We start from the raw sequence: 17737 nt of genomic DNA on the forward strand, positions 1-17737 counted from the left end.
ATTTCAAAGTAGCCGTTAACAGGTAAACAACGACTACTTTGATAACATATTATTAAAATTATACAAAATATAATGAACATGTGTGATAAGTGCAGGTTTTTTATCCGATTTTGGGGAAAAAGGCCTGGATTTTTTTTAGGTGAAAAAAATCGCGCGAAACGCGGGATGACGGATGAAAATAAGGATCAGGTTAACTTAAATATTTAAAGGTTTAAAAAAAAAAATTTTTTTTTTTTTTTTTTTGGAATTGGGATTTTTTTTTTCAATTGGGAAAAAACAACCAGATTTGCATTGGGAATGGGGTGGAATTTCGGACCCGTGGCATAGGGTGGAAAAGGCCTGTTGGCAAACAGCATAGACCCAGATGAGACGCCGCATGATGCTACATCTCATCAGGGTCTGCGCTGTTTGCTTGAAGGAATTTCTGTGAGAAATATTCTAAATATAGAAATAAATATACTAGCCATCCCTAATTTTGGAAATATATTAATCCAATTTAGAAGGTTGGGAGAGTCCACTAGGCTTAAATGGGTTAATGTTAGCACGGGAAGCACTTAATATTCTCAAAGTTGCATATTAAACTAAGAACATCACAAAGCCACAATAGCGCTGATGATGTTTTCTTAATATAACTGAAGCACTTTCATAAAGTGGTGCACATCCATAACCTACAGTTTTATAGGTCTTTGAGGACTGCAGCTGATCATAACCAGGCAGTTAGGGGAAGAAATTGCTGTGATTTATTGAACACTTCTCCACATGTGACACCCTGAATGGGCTACTGTCTTTTGCACCATAATTTTAACATCTCCCAGTAGTGTTGCTACTAAATTCATGCCATTAGGAGACAGGAAGATTACAGCTAGAATCTAAATCACAGTGCCCTAGTCAGAGGCAGAGCAGGATTGGGACATTTAAATGTCAGGCAACCCTGGCATATTATTTATGACATAACATACTTGCTGGGAAGTGTAATACAACAAATGTAAATAATTACAGTTCATTGAACTGTGGTATCTTAAATACATTGTGCCATGTTTCAATGATATGTCTTGTTTTGATGTTGGGTTGTTTGTGTTTTTTATTATTTGAATCCATTGATAGCAGTGCTCACATTATTCCTGGGTAAGCACAAAATATGGTTGTGACGGCTCTTTTATACTTTGGGATTAGCCATTTAATGAAAATACTGAGAGATCGCAAGTTTTTATATATAAACATGCTCTAAAAGTATTTATTGTATGATTCAGGTTTTATGTCTCAATATCAAATAATTCTCCATTACATAATTACCAATTTTAAATAATGCTTACATTGAGATCCATGACTAAAATCAAAATTGGTAATAAAAATACATAGAACTAATGATATTTGCTGATACAAAATTCATAGAGAACCCCTGGGCGTAGTTCAGAGGGGCACAATGCCAAAAAATAAAACTTAGGTCACAGAATAGAAAACATGACGTTAAATAATAACGTAAATGATCCCAAAAGAGTACTTATGAAACGATATCAGCATATTATTTAATAAAACAATGAATTTAATTGAATGCATTGCAGAACAATGTCAGTTTCCATTAGCCCAATAGAAAGTAATCTTAATTTTGATTAAATGATGCCTGAGCAACCTTGCGCCAGTGAATACATAACTGACATGCTGATTTCTGGAAAACAAACATCATAGATTGCATTAATTGACAATAACTAGAGCAGTTATATTCAAATAAATGGATTTTCCATTAGCCCCGAGTGTTAAAGTAATCTAGAAAATGACAACACATAAAAAACTTAACTTTGTCCCAGTTCCTTGTGTATACATAGGCTTAATTGATGGAATAACCTTAAACTAGAAATGGCGCTGCAGAGGCCGACGCATATCCCCACGCCACATGTTTGACCCAGGGGCGCCCCAGGGTTGGTAATGGGGCCATGCATGGTTGAGATTGACCGTATTGTCATAAGAGAAGTTCAGTATCAATTAGAAGTGAATTGGTGTAGAAATGAAGAAATTATAGTAAAAGACAATTTTTGGTGGGCGTGGCCTATGTGGGCGAGGCGCCCCAGGGTTGGTAATGGGGCCATGCATAGTTTAGATTGACTGTATTGTCATAAAAGAGCTTCAGTATCAATTTGAAGTGAATCGGTGTAGAGATGAAGAAATTATAGTAAAAGGCAATTTGGGTAGGCGTGGCCTATGTGGGCGGGGTGCCCAAGGGTTGGTAATGGGGCCATGCATAGTTGAGATTAACCGTATTGTCATAAGAGAGGTTCAGTATCAATTTGAAGTGAATCGGTGTAGAAATGAAGAAATTATAGTAAAAGGCAATTTTGGGTAGGCATGGCCTATGTGGGCGGGATGCCCCAGGGTTGGTAATGGGGCCATGCATAGCTGAGATTGACCGTATTGTCATAAGAAAGGTTCAGTATCAATTTGAAGTGAATCGGTGTAGAAATGAAGAAATTATAGTAAAACTGCATTTTTTGGTGGGCATGGCCTATGTGGGCGGGGCGCCCCAGGGTTGGTAATGGGGCCATGCATAGTTGAGATTGACCGTATTGTCATAAGAGAGGTTCAGTATCAATTTGAAGACAATCGGTGTAGAAATGAAGAAATTATAGTAAAATAACCTAAAAAAAGAGTGAAAATCTCTGACCCAGCCCCGCCCCAACCCCCATAACTTTTGACCCAGGGGTCAGATCAAAATTCCAAATAGTGCAGGGTCGCACATATGCTCATAGCTACCATGTGTGTTAAGTTTCAAGATTCTAGTGCTTAAGTGTAGCAGGAGATAGTGGCCAGAACGGACAGACGGACGGCGGAGATAACCACAATATCCCCACGCTTTTCAAAAAGCGTGGGGATAATAAGGAGAAAACTTTATAAATCAAAGTACTGGCAGTACTGGTGTGACGATGCTTTTGAAGAGGATGGATATAAAACATCAATTTAAGTTTATCTATATCACCACAATTGTGTATGTTGATACAACCATTTGGGTACGATAAAAAATTTGGGTACGAAAAAAAATTCGGTTCGAAAAAAATTTGCGTACAAAACATTTTTGGTATGAAAAAAAGTTTAGTGGTGCGGGGAAGTAGTACCCGTGGGTAACTTGACCCATTGAGCGAAACTGGGAGGCGGGTCACATTCTTGATCATTAAGTATGGCAATACATTTTTGATGATTCTCGAAAGTAGGTATGAGCACATAGCCGGACCATGTGAGCTCAATCGTATGAGCACTTGACTATCCGAGTTCGCCCACGAACATATGGATAAGTTAACTTATAGCGAAATGACCTTATACATGTATATGCTGAAATCTAACAATCAAACGAAATATCAAACATGGTATGTTCACTTAGGTGGTTGTGTAATTTCTGTTAGAAAATCGTATTCAATATGTAAATATTTAAATGATTGTGCCCACACTTGAGTTTGTTGCTTTGTTTGAGTCTATACCCGCCTAGGCTGCACCCAGTGTGTGTATTCGTGTTTTTCCAAGGTAATGAGTTACCTCCGCGCTGAGGCTGCATAATGTTGGGACCCGGAGTGTGTCCAGCACTCCTACCTAATAAGATTAGATTGACGACAGTTGGGACGAATTTTGAATGATAGCTGCAATTTCCAGCTATTTGTTGTGTACTGAAATACTTTTTAATTTTTTATATGGTCAAATGCTGCGGGGGGGGATGAGATTTTCCGGAAAAACACAACTGTCAGGAATGGTGACCACAAAACATACAAAATATAACATTGCGCCGGAGCGGGAATCGAACCGGTGTCGTTCTGGTGAAAAAGCGAACGTCCTTACCACTGCGCTAGCGGGACGGACAATTACGCAAACTAAAGTTGTTTTATCTATATATATCATAGCAGTGCAGCGTTTACAATTTGCAGGTTCGAAATCATTCGCATTCTTTAGTTTTGTGATCACGTAAAAAGTTAATTTTATATGTTTTTATTCGCAATTTATTTACTAAATCGAGAACAACTATCAAACAAAATAGAGAAAATATATAGTTGTTTCATTGGTCTATAAAAATAAAATGGATGTAAAATTACTAATTTGAAATTAACGTTCTGATACACTTATTGAATCTGTTTCCCCAGGATATGCTGTTCTATTAATATTTACCTTTATCAACACGAACGACAACTCTGCTAGGAGAATGTTATCAATGAAAATCAACGAGCATTCTCCTACGCAGTGGCGAATGCCAAGGGAAGTAACTGAAAAATCGAGTTATCTCAATCGGACTGGCTCGGTCTTTTACATAGGTCGCAATTGTGAAGAATTTTTTTACTGGTTATCAAACCTTGGACGCTGCTGTTCCAGCATCGTCAAGAAGGGCTTCATTACAATACCCCTTTTACTGGCATTCAGTTTTCTTAAAGCTTCAATAGAAGACCAAAAAAGAAAACATTAAGCAAGATCATGCTTTTTTTAAAGAATTATTAAACATCAAAAAAATGAAATTAAAACATTATTACAATAACCAGTTGCTGATGGACAGTCTATTTTAATTTCTGAAGTCCAACTTGGCCCCACCCCCAGCACCCAGATTGGCCAATTGCTGCAGTGAAATAGTAGTGGGTATAGGGCCATTACCAATAGGCAAATAAGAATCCAAGTGATGTTACAAGTAAGCTGGCAGGTAAGGAAAGACAGTTTGAAGGACACAAAGTATGACATAGTTTAAGTTCATTTTGGTGAACGTCAAGGTAAGAGTGAGGTTTCATTAGATGGGTGGATCAGTGAATGTCAGAAGCAACAACTGTAGCAATTAGTGTTCTTGCTCCTTAAACTTTAAAATTGACTGGGCATGTCACAGCTCGACTAACGGAAGGACAGAAAGGACATTTACTTAGGACTACCACATGGAAATACCAAGGGCATAAAAGCAGTTAACAGAAATGTTCTCACAGACACTTTAACCCTTTGCATGCTGGGAAATTTGTTGTCTGCTAAAATGTCGTCTGCTGAATTTCTAAAATAAGCATTTTCTTCAATTTTTTTCAAAGAATACTATAAAAATAGCAAACAGTTTGGATCCTGATGAGACGCCACGTTCTGTGGCGTCTCATCTGGACCCAAACTGTTTGCAAAAGCCTTCAAAATTTGGTTCCAGCACTGAAAGAGTTAATTAAGGTTGTGGAAAGTACTTTATGCCATATTTTCAAATCAAAATCTAAGCTAGAGACAGCTTTTCCCCATGAGCATCTGTTTTAAATCTTCCATTCCAAATATAGACGAATCTTGCATTGCAAATGGGATTATACAACTGTGATCCAAGTGAGCCATTTACAACTTCTCAGTTAGATTTCATTTATGAGAGAAATTTAAGACAAGGCATAAATCATAATAGACTAGGGAATTTCAAAGACCGAAAATCAAATAGCAGACTGGAAAATCTGTTTAGTTTTACTTAAAACAAAAACAGAACAAGGATAAAATTGCAATCTTTCTAAGAATCACTGATCAACAAAAATAGTGTTTATTCCCTTGTAGCAAATGGCTTTTTATACAACTGATTGTGATATCCAGTAAAAAGAAATGTTATGCAATGTGTTCAAGATAACTTTTGAGAGCACTTGATGAAATTTTCATGAAAAGTAGTCAACTTATAAAATGTATTTTTTTCCCAGTCTATAGTAATTCAAAAGTAATGAAATACTTGACCGTTGTCATTTTACTTTTAATTTCCCAAAGCTTTTTCTAGAATTAATCAGGAATTCAAAGATAAAAACATAAAACTGGCATTTTTGTTGCTGTTTTGGAATAATTAAGTTCATATTCATTGAATTGACATCCCTTGCCAAATAAATGTTCCCATGGATGATGCAGAACTAAAAGAAAACAAAACACAATATATCTTCTTTAAGAAAGTGTAAAGTTAGGGTTCTTGTGCAAGGCACTTCTCCTCATTTATATCTATACACCTATTAGTTCATGTTGGAATCATATATAGTTTCTGAGGTAAAGTCCTAAAAAGTTTGTGACAGACGGATGGATGAACAGACTGACGGACTGATGGACAATGCCAAAACTATATCCGTCCACCTTTGGCAGGGGATCATTAATTATTGCAGCAAGGCATTACTGTATTTTACCTTGCATGGGGCAGTTTTTTTACCTCCAAATTTCAAAATAAAAATTCGGTGCGCGTAATACATTGACACAACGCTTTCCAGGTTGCTAAATTGCGCAAAAATCCATTTCGTAATCGTAAATCTTCACAATTGCCTATAATGTTATAGACTGAAGGGGCCGTTTTCGAAACATCAAATAGCGGGAGAAAGTAGGTTTAAACGGGGCAGTTACAGTTTTGACAAAAATTGAAAGATGAAAAAACTGTTTGTGTTGGTGTTTTCACACTCCTTCATTGATCGCATTTTTAGGGGCTGTTGTTGACATAAAATGAATGCAGATAAAGGTAGGTGTGAAGGAGTTGTATTTCGCAGGTTCAGGTAGGTGTGAATGGGGTCGTTGCACTTGGTAATTGACATCTTTCATCTAGCAATGTGTTGAGCAACTTGTTGAGTAATTTGAGACGCTAATTGGCATTTGAGACCTTAATTGACACTAATTCACGAAGACGACAACGGCCCTTTTTAGGGCCCCCATAATCTCGAGAGAATAATCTTTAAAATTGTCGAAAACATAGTGCTATGCAGCCCATGCTCCTGATTGTATTAATGCTCCCTTCTTTAAAACAAAAAATTAAGCGCCCGAAAACTCAGATTAATTGATTGCGCAATATAAGAATGGCGGCCATTTTCGGCCCGATTTTCATGTTTTTGGTCTTGAATTTTTTTTTTCTCCATTATGGCTTTAAAAAATCGCATGCGCGTTATACATGGGAGTGCGCTATACATGGTAAAATAAAGTAATTCTGAGGCAAAAAGAACATTATCATCAAAATATTCAACATAGTTTGAAGATAAGAGTCATGTTCAGTTTCACTTTAACTACAGATTGCAGAACAAAAGGACTGCAATGCCATTACTTTGACCTTGCCAGCAGTTTATTTACAGCTTTTGGAGGAGTTGTGTAGTACAGAGGGGTAGATGTTTACTTACAGCTTTTGGAGGAGTTGTGTAGTACAGAGGGGTAGGTGTTAACTTACAGCTTTTGGAGGAGTTGTGTAGTACAGGGGGGTGGATGTTTACTTACAGCTTTTGGTGAAGTTGTGTAGTACAAAGGGGTAGGTGTTTAAACTTACAGCTTTTGGTGAAGTTGTGTAGTACAAAGGGGTAGGTGTTTACTTACAGCTTTTGGTGAAGTTGTGTAGTACAAGGGGGCAGGTGTTTACTTACAGCTTTTGGTGAAGTTGCGTAGTACAGGGGGGTAGGTGTTTACTTACAGCTTTTTGTGATGTTGTGTAGTACAGAAAGGTTGGTGTTTACTTACAGCTTTTGGAGGAGTTGTGTAATACAGGGGGGTTGGTGTTTTCTGCACAGAGACGTCATCAGAGCCAGTGGTCATGTTCTCAGATGAAGTGGTAGAGTCAGTGTCATCCTCAAAATTCCAAGCCGACCCTGAAATTGGCAATAATGCTGTCTGTTAACTAAGGTATGATTATACCATAGGTGACCTATTGACCAAGTTCACACAAAACACCACACAACACTTTTCAACCTATTCCAAAAAAAAGCAATTCTAAATCTACTAAGTTGAAAGATAATAAAAAGACAATACTAAATGCAGTTTACACAAAGTAGCAACAGCAAACTCTTAAAAAAGCTGGCACAAAAATCATGCAGCAAAGTTTGACCAGTTTCAAAACTTGCAACAGAATAAACCCAAGTCCGGGTAAAAATGATCTGTGAAACCATCAAGAATCAGGTTAAAAGAAGCCCAAAGTGTTATTATTATTATTATAACTATTATTATTATATGATTATATTACTACAAATATTCCTATACATACATTCAAAAGTGGAGATACTTCTGCCAACATTTCCTGAAGGAGCAACCATTTATAGGTCACCAGTGGCACCAGTAATGCAATGTCCTAAATATGACCCAGTACCAGTAAACGGCCATAATTATCCTGCACAGAGGGCAATGTTTCTGAAATTACTCTTCCAATATCCAATAAAACAGTCCAGACAAAAAATCAACTTGGGTATTCAATTATTTCTGTGATAATAAACTCATCTGGCTCATTGGTAACGGCAAATGTTAAGACTGCAATTACTACATGGTATGCAATATTGAAAACTTCAATTAACACAACTCCATTAACAAACACTTTGTAATGACTCTGTTAATTGATCTAGGATGCTAAATGAATGTGCCTGCATGGCTCTGCTGTCAGAAGCCTTCAGATTTTCAGGTTGAATAAAGTGCACTCTATGAGGTAAAATGAGTTTTTAAGTAAAATATTTGTTAAGGCTGTATCTACAAGAGTAATAGCACACTTGACATGTTTAGTTTCTGATACATCAGTATTCATTATAGCTCAGTCCAGAAAAAGTATTACAGATTGATCAATAAAGCAAACAATATCAAAAGATTCAAAGTACAAATTTCCCCTGCATATTGTTCCAGTGTCACTTACTCTGGGTTAAGAATGTTTGGAAACATAATATGGTCTAACAAGAGATGTGTTTGTCAGAAAAAAAACAATGCCCCCTAATGCACCGCTTTGATTTTTTTTTAACCTTTTACCTTGAAGGATGACCTTGACCTTTCACCACTCAAAATGTGCAGCTCCATGAGATACACATGCATGCCAAATATCAAGTTGCTATCTTCAATATTACAAAAGTAAGTGCAAAAGTTTAACCAAGGTTAAAGTTTGTGACAGACAGACAGAGAGACACATACAATGACAGACAGACAGGCCAAAAACAATATACCCCCGATCAATTGATCCGGGGGCATAAAAAGAAATATCTTTCATACAAATAGTCAGCATTTATCCTGATCTTTGGAATAAAAGTTGAACATTTATAATTCTAAATATTAAACTGAAAACATACATGTAGGTTCAATTGATGTTTTTGTTCATATTTAATACTATATTATATGTTTATATACATCTAGTACAAATTCAGTAACATCAATTTTTACAAATAATTGTGCGCCAGAAAGCATGATTGGGTCTAGGTAATGCAGACAAGCTGGCATTGAAGAGAATGAATAGAAAATATAAATAAGTTTCATTAAAAACCTATCTCCATGTACCTTTATAGTAGATGAATATTCAATGACACTCCTGGCAATATGATCTGAACAAGGCTAATGTATTGTTTTGGTAATAAACAGAATTGGTGGCTTTATAATTGGCTTGGGTGGATATTATACCAATAAATCAAAATTAATGGACATCAACAACGGCTTTTGAGGAGTATATAGAGTATTAAAAGTGATATATTTTGTAAAAAAACAAAGGTTTCCTTGTTCCAATATCTCTTTGTGAGGTCTACATAAAGAAATGGGTTATGAAAGATTTCCACTTAGCAATTTCTGTACAAATGCTTGTGTTTCTTTTGAAAACTTCTTGCTTAGAATGCCCTGCAGTAAAATCCTTTTGTAATTTGTCATTTACTTTTGATGATAATTACAACAAACCTGTATGCTATCTATTTGTAACAATTAAAAACACTATGCTATCATAAGTTACAAACCACCTCGAGAAAATGTCAAGATGTTAGAACAATGCTCAATTACAGCACAACCGATTATTGCAATGTTATTCAGTGAACACTTTCCAGCTCTTATCTTTCCCCATCAGCATTCTACTTAAGACTGGAACATTAATTAATATTAATGGTCCATTTGGCTTAAAAATTAATACATTATAATTTCCCTGTGAAAAATGTCGGGTTTTTTTATGCAAGAGAAATAATGCTTTTGGTCTTAATCAGCAGAGCATGCTTAATGTAAATTGAGCTCATTTTGGTGATACATCACTCCAAGCAGACAGGGCTAGTATAGAGAAGTCTGTAACATACTTTGGAAGATGTATTATTTGCAATTAGGATACTTCCAGGCAATGAAAATGCCAAGGTGTGACACTTATAGCACAATGTTAGGTCATGTTACATCAAACTTAAAGGAATTCAAAAACAATGTATCACTCGTATACTTATCACTCAAGTCTGTGCTAATAAAAAAATGTCATGCAGCTCAGTTATTAGATTGAAATACAGGCTTGATTAATAAATTGGAATAAACGCTCACAACCTAATGTGAATATCATAAGACTAAACAATGTTTGGCAATGTCATAGAATTAGGTCTTGTTGCTATTATTAACTTTAACTGATCCAATTTGTCAAGAATTATTTGCTCTGCTAAATACTTGCTGATAAGACGATTTTATGCCAGAAACCATTCGCTCACATCTTTTTTTATATATCACTTTCCTTTTTTGTCTTCAAGATAAATTTGTTCATGGATGTAGTGTTGACAACCCATAACAGTTGATCAATTGCAACAGATTTAACAGAATACGTGTGGTCCAAGAAAAAAAGATCAATGTCAGAAAAGCAGATATGCAATTTGGTAAAAAAAGGATTCTGAAATGTGGATAATAATAGACTAGAAGGCATGTGGTAAAACATTTTATGACAAGCAATTCGGGGCTGCGATTGATCACAGCCTAAAGTGGTATGATTGGGTAAAACTCAAACATAGAGTTTTGAGATGTGGTAAAACACACACATGAGGAACTGAGATGTGAAATACAACCCAAAAGTATGGGCTATTTAAGGTTTGACAAAACAAAAGGTGTAAAGTTAGTGTTTGTGTCGTTTGCTTCCATTTTTGGAATTGAAAGAAGACTATATATATTTGAGGATAATTTCGACACTAGACACTGACTCTTGAAAGCAAAATGCTAGACAATTTAGGAAAACATAGTGACAATTTAATTCGCTTGCATCATATAGAGTTATTTAAGTCTGGCTACATTTGGCCATGACATTATCATTAGCACAGATGTCAGTAGCTAGGATGTGAATAAATTGTTTGCTCATCAATTTCTCCATTTGTTATGTTAAGGCTTCCAGAGCCACATTTAGTAATATGCCGTAATTAATACTGAAATTCACTACTAAGGCGCAACTTTGTTGTAAACCTGTTTAATAAACCATCTTATGAAAATATTGCTGACAGAAAATGAAAATTGTTTTAGCTCAAAGCCAACATAATTCAGAGAAAAAAGTGCACATTTTTGTTTAAGAAGCAATAATAGAGGGATTACTGATATTTCAAAATACACTGCAACTCCAATATATCGCGGTTGAAGGGGTCCAAAGATCGCGACCGTGATATATCCGGTGCGCGATATAAATTGTCAGTTTATGTATGCATGTATATGTATACATTAGCATCATTATGCAATCTCAAAACACGCTATTTACCAACCTTATTCAAGTTTGTGTTATATCCATATGTCATTAATTGGTATAACACAAAACATTATTCCATGTGAGTATTTTCAAATGCGTATAATTAAATTTTTAATCCGAAAACCATTGCCGAGTTTTATTGTTCAAGAAAGCATGCACAAATTAGACCCATGTACAAAATGACGTCATTCATTTCTCATGAAAAGCATGCACAGCATGGGGTTTAATAGTAGAGCATTGTGACTAACTGATCTATATTGTATACTGTATCTAACGCACACAGATTGTTGAGATAGGTCAGTATTGACTTGTGACATTTACTGTTATAATTGTGTACACCTTCATGTGTGCACTGGTGCGTTTCGGCAGTTCAAAGCAAATTCAATAGAGAATTGTAACACCCGAAATGACCTGTCATGTTTGACAAATGGGTCTTTTGTTTATCGCAGTACACAGGTGTTAATGTGATGTACAATGTAAGCAAACAATCTGGTCAAAACTGGATTATGACTGTTGGATTAAAGTTGGTGAAAAAAAGGAAAAAATACTTGCTTGAAACGGATTTTAATGCATCAAATTCTCAGAGAAAAACATTTTATTTAAGGATTATGCTCGTCAGATTTTTGGGAGCCATACCCGATTCGCGATATATTGGACAACGCGATATAACGGACCGTGATATATTGGAGTTGGAGTGTATATCCAAAAACAGTCAAGTGGGGAAATAACATGTGGATTGAAGATGTACTGAACCACACTGAACCAAATGCTCCTTAATGGCACAGTCTGCAATTAAAATAAAAATTATCTCTATTTAAGTTCATCTTGATTTACAAAACATGTTCATGTGTGTATTGTGTATGTTTGTTTGAAAACTCCCAAGTACTCTAAGATAACAAGCAAGTGTTGGCACTTAAATTTCCATTCTGGAAATAATGCAGGTGGCAGCACCTGGAGTCTGCATCATCCAGATGCTTGCATGAGCCTCTAAAAGAAGACTGCAGTTGCCATCTGAGCTGCTAAATGACATAGATCAAACAGCAAAAAACAAAGCATCTAATTACTAAAACAACAAAGAAGCTACTTTAACATCAGGAGGTTTCAGAGATTAATGTGGCGCATAATGTTTCAGATCTCAAGAAACCACTATAGACTGTCAAAACTTCATTCTTTTGCTGCTGATTGCATTAACACTGCAAGAATGGTGGTGAGAACATCAGTTTTACACCAAAGATGACAGAACTTTGAAAACAAATGCAAGAATTGAACAACAAATAGTTAATGCAAGCATTGAACACACAATCATGATAGCATTTGTGTAGCTAAAATCAATATTTACAACAAACTAGAACAAGTTATAGCTTTGTTGATTATTATTAATAAAAATGTATTAAGTTGGAAAACTGGATATTATAATCCTTGAATTTTAGTTTAATACCTTTTTTTTTTTAATGACACACACCCCAAGTTCACTTATCAGTATAAACAAGAAACCGTCGGATGTTTATGTCAATCATGTACAATGATCCGGGTCATGGCAGGCGCTTGCAAAACGTCCTTCACCTTACGCTATTTATCCAACGATAAAGCGTCTGATCGACATAGAGCTCAGGACTCGAAATTGTCAATAAACAATGCCCGATTTACTACGATTTCGACGGTATAACTCAAACAAAAGGACGAATCTGTGTTGTAAGTTGATAAACTATTATTTGTTTATTGTACTAAAACGGATTATGTTCGGTAGCTGGCGTATTTCGATAGTTTTACTCTTGTAAAATCGACACTGAAGTATCGGTCAGATCGACGCCAACCTAGCATTTCTACAAGTTTGAGAAGTATTTTCTTGTAGTTTATGTTGGCAAGTAGCTGTTTGTGATCATTTTTCGTCACGAGGCAACCTTTCCCAACAAATATGGTACATAGTTTACGAAAATAGACCGCCATTTAGGCAATTAATCGCTTAAAATGTTGATGAAGGTGATTTTTCTGTGTCAAGAGATACCTACCTTGTTCATATATATCATATGAGAAAAAAAAAAGTAATTTTTTTGTTGTTGGTCAATATGATAAAAAATATTGTTTTATGACAAATTGATAGTGTTAAAGTGACTTGGCCACGCGCCCTACACCTGTGATAATAGGCACATCTCCTCTTGGTAGTGAAGCTTCCCATAAAGTTTAATTGAATTCCGGTCATTAATTGCTGAGAAATAGCCCGGACAAAAATTGTGCACGAACGGACGGACACACGCACGGACAGACGAAGCGGCGACTATATGCTACCTCAATTTTTTTTTTTGGGGAGCATAAAAAGTACCATAACTCAATTTTGTCCACACAAAAAGTATTAAGACAACCACTGACGCATAAAATATACTGTTTTGTTTTGCAGAATCCTCATATTTCTCACGAGTTATTTGTTTTTCTGTTAATTGTCTCACACTTGCCACACATTCCCGAATGGTTTCATCTACCAGACCATTGGCTGCTGTTCTGCTATTTCTGTCCACCAATATTAGCAAAGAGACTGGTGCATTATATCAAGGCTACTCTAGGGAAGGTGTACTGAGTACAAACAGGTTTGCCCTTCATCCTTGCAATTTTATGTTACAAAACGACAAAAACATAGGCAAAAAACTACTGTCAATTGCTGCTGCCAGAACACTCATTCTAAGTTGATTGTATTTTCAAAGGGAACATGTTCTATTTATGAGCATTGTCCTGGAATATAAATAAGCTTTGTAAGCTTTGTACTTCTGTGTCACCCGCCCCCGCTGTATTTGGTTGTCTGTTGGACAGCTTCCAGACGGTGTGTTGCAGTTCTGGTGTACCAACATCAATTTGGAAACGCTGGTTTTGGTACATCAGTCCTTCCATAGGGACTAATAATGTTAGCATAAAGATCTTTTTGCCATTTGTTTTAAGACACCAGCAGACAGAAATAGTCAACTAAGATTGTCATATTTTGATGCCATCCATCTTAACCCTTTCAGCACTGGAACTGAATTTTAAAGGCCTTTGCAAACAGTTTGGATCCTGATGAGACGCCACAAAACGTGGCGTCTTATCAGGATCCAAACTGTTTGCTATTCTGATAGTATTCTTTGAAAAAAATAGAAGAAAATGCTAATTTTAGAAATTCAGCAGACAACATTTTAGCAGACGCCAAATTTTCCAGCATGCAAAGGGTTAAGATAAGAACGTGACGTCTCATCAGGATCCAAACTGTTTGCTATTCTGATAGCATTCTTTGAAAATAATCGAAGAAAATGCTAATTTTAGAAATTCAGCAGACAACATTTTAGCAGACGCCAAATTTCCCAGCATGCAAAGGGTTAAGATAAGTGCTTGCATATTTTTGTCACATGGCACATAAATTATACAGTCAAAACATCTCAAGCCTCATTTATAAATAACACCTTATATTTAGATGATGAGGCATTATGTTTTGTTACTATTTATCAAGACAAACCTTATTTATTGTCATTAATAAATCACAAAGACTTGGATTTTCTTTATAAACTGAAGGGATGTATAAATGATCATTCAACTGCCTGGAACCATTTACTTAATTGATTGAATATCAATGGAACCACTAATTGCGTAAGATCAAGTTGATAATACACCAATTGAATTCCTGTTGTTTTCTAAATGAGCTAAATGACAAAGGTTGGTTGGTCTCTAGGAAGTTGCACTTGGTCTCTAGTACTCTTAGGATGACAGGAATATGAAACCTGACTGTTGTAAAGGGTGAGGGAAACCTTCCAGGAGTACTTTGTTATCTGCGTGCATATCTATAGATTGATCCATCATTACCAGAGAATTGGCAGGCTCGTGGGAGTTTAATGTAGTTATGAGATTTTGTTCGCTATAGACAATGATGTCATTAGTGGTAGACTGACGATAATCTACCAATGTACTCCTTTCCACTGGGCAATACACTGATCAATTCCATGTTTAGACGCAATTGTCCGGTCTCCAGAGGATTGGTGAAGCAATGAAAATTGGCATATATTTATAGCCATGGTAGACAAGATTGTGCATAAATGAGTTAGGTAGCTATTGTAGGTAACTTTGACCAATAGGTCAGTTTTGTTTATGTGTATATTCAAACGTAGGCGTACTGCCATAGTGGAATAATTAATTCTGTATCAAATGATGTCACATTGACAGCAACTCACAAAATGTTATAAAAAAAGATACTCTGATATAAATTTGTCTAAATCATAGTTTTACCTTCTACACCACAGGTTTCCTTTACCAAATACAGATAACAAAGATCTTCAGAGAACACATATTGTATTTTTAAGCTAATTTTAAGCCTGTAACCTACCAATGTTTAACTCATTTTTAGGCCAGGAGTGTTTATCTTTAAAAGCAGGACTGATACTGTGATATAAATTTGTCTTTGTATTTTATATTGATATACTAGAAGTAAATTGCATGGTTTGAGAGTTAAAATTTACATTTAAAATTTAATATTTTCATGTTATAGCATGAAAATGTTGTATCTTAAAAAAAAATTCATACAACATGAGAATAGTTTCATCTGTGTTCAAGACATTAACTGTTCAATTATTTTTTTTCAAAATACTTTAATCATACGTTATTAACACATAGTATTAAAACGAATGGCTTGCTTAAATAATACATCCACTGCCGGTTACTTTATCAGTTAATTTTGCTATCAAATCAAGTAGTTTCTAAAATACATTATTGTCAGCTTTACATTAGTTAAAGCTTTAACAGCACAGAAATTACGAACATTAAATCCTCAATAAGTAACACCTTAAATAACAGAGGAATTCTTTTTTATTTCAGAAAATGGAGTGTTATACACACTATGGTAAAATAATCCATATCAATTAAAGTTAGTGTATTCATATTGATCAGATTATTTGCAAATGTCTTTGGAATTTGATATTGATTCAATAGCAGTCACTTAAATTAAAAGGGAAGAAGGCAATTACAAATGCCAAAATAAAGATCTAATGTTTGCAATAATAACATAGCATGTCTTTATGAGTTATATCCAGAGAAAAAAACATATCATTAATAGCTACAATTGAAATTCCAATTCTTAACATCATTGTGAAAAGTTCGGAATAAAAAAAAATCATTTTGCAAATAAATTATATTACCACATAATTGTGTAAATTATCACAATTACTAAATTAGCTAGAATTAGAATAAATCATCAAAGTCGCACATTAAAATTTAAAAACATGACAACTAAAAAGAAAACAATTTATTTTCCCAGAATGATTTTTTATGTTCTATAATCCTCATGTATGTATATATCAGATTGGTATACATAATCAATATAGGCCCGACTTTGACAACCAAACTTTAATTCAATATTTGCATAGCAAAATCCCCGCCAAAGAAATTTGTCAATCTGCTATAATAACAACATTCCGAAACCCAAAACATTAAAATGCAAACAGTTTGGAATATCATTTACCTATAGATCGATGACATTAAAGAATTTAATTTGTTTATTATTATTTTGTTTTCATCTTTGTGAAACAGGTAATGGTTCCTATCATTACAAGAAGATTATACGCATTTTGGTTACACCAGGCCATCTATGTTTGCCAGTAGCAGATTAATTTGTTATTTAATTTGAGTTTATTGTTAATGAAGCATATAAGATATCTGAAGAAAGTAAAATATGACATGCTGGTTCCAATAAATAGATAGTCATTAGATTAAAGCTATTCATTAGACATAATATTGCCATAAAAAAACAAACCAAAGAAGGTAGAAACGTGGATGTTTAATTTTTATTTAATTCAGTAATAAACCTTATTGAATATCTTGTGTTTAAATTTAAAACATGTTTTGCAAGAATACTTAACACTCATTCATTGATATATTAAAGCTAGTATTAGCTAATAAGTTTGTTTTATGAAGTGAAGTTGATTCAACACTTTTTAACAAAACTGATCATTCTGCCAAGCGGTACCTGGTGAGTCACGTTACAACAGCATTTGGTAAGACTTACGTGAATACACGCTCAGCACAAGCTTGGGATCAAACCCAGGTGTCCATGTTGGGATACAAATATTACTTAATATATATCATTTTATTATTTCAGAAGCCTGACATAAGTTCCTGAAACTTGAGCTCACATAGGTCCAAGCCATGAGAAGACACACAAGCAGCTCTGTGTGTGCTTCATTTATTTGTTTTTTTGGGGGGAGGGGTAAAACTGGGGTGTCCAGCATGCATGGCTGACAATCTTAACACTAACAGCCAGCCTAACAGAAGACTGTCCAGCCAAACAGAAGACTGTCCAGCCCACCAGAAGACTGTCCAGCCCAACATTACTGTCCAGTCCAACAGAAGACTGTCCAGCCCAAC

General features: G+C 35.3%; 1 protein-coding gene across 11 annotated transcripts in view; it reads right to left on the reverse strand.

The window, feature by feature from the left end:
- LOC127868725 (ankyrin repeat and fibronectin type-III domain-containing protein 1-like) overlaps positions 1-17737 on the reverse strand; it is a 198806-nt gene that overhangs the window by 32949 nt on the left and 148120 nt on the right. For 7 of the 11 annotated variants that reach the window (XM_052410729.1, XM_052410733.1, XM_052410731.1 and 4 more), the window contains one exon: positions 7417-7544. In XM_052410729.1, the coding sequence (XP_052266689.1) occupies positions 7417-7544 (128 nt within the window). Of the gene's footprint in view, positions 1-7038; positions 7063-7085; positions 7110-7132; positions 7157-7416; positions 7545-7936; positions 7970-17737 lie in introns of those variants that run through there. The other 4 variants (XM_052410737.1, XM_052410740.1, XM_052410739.1 and 1 more) reach the window with 4 other exon arrangements.

The sequence above is a fragment of the Dreissena polymorpha genome, chromosome 2 (genome assembly GCF_020536995.1).
Source record: "Dreissena polymorpha isolate Duluth1 chromosome 2, UMN_Dpol_1.0, whole genome shotgun sequence".
Lineage (NCBI taxonomy): Eukaryota > Metazoa > Mollusca > Bivalvia > Myida > Dreissenidae > Dreissena > Dreissena polymorpha.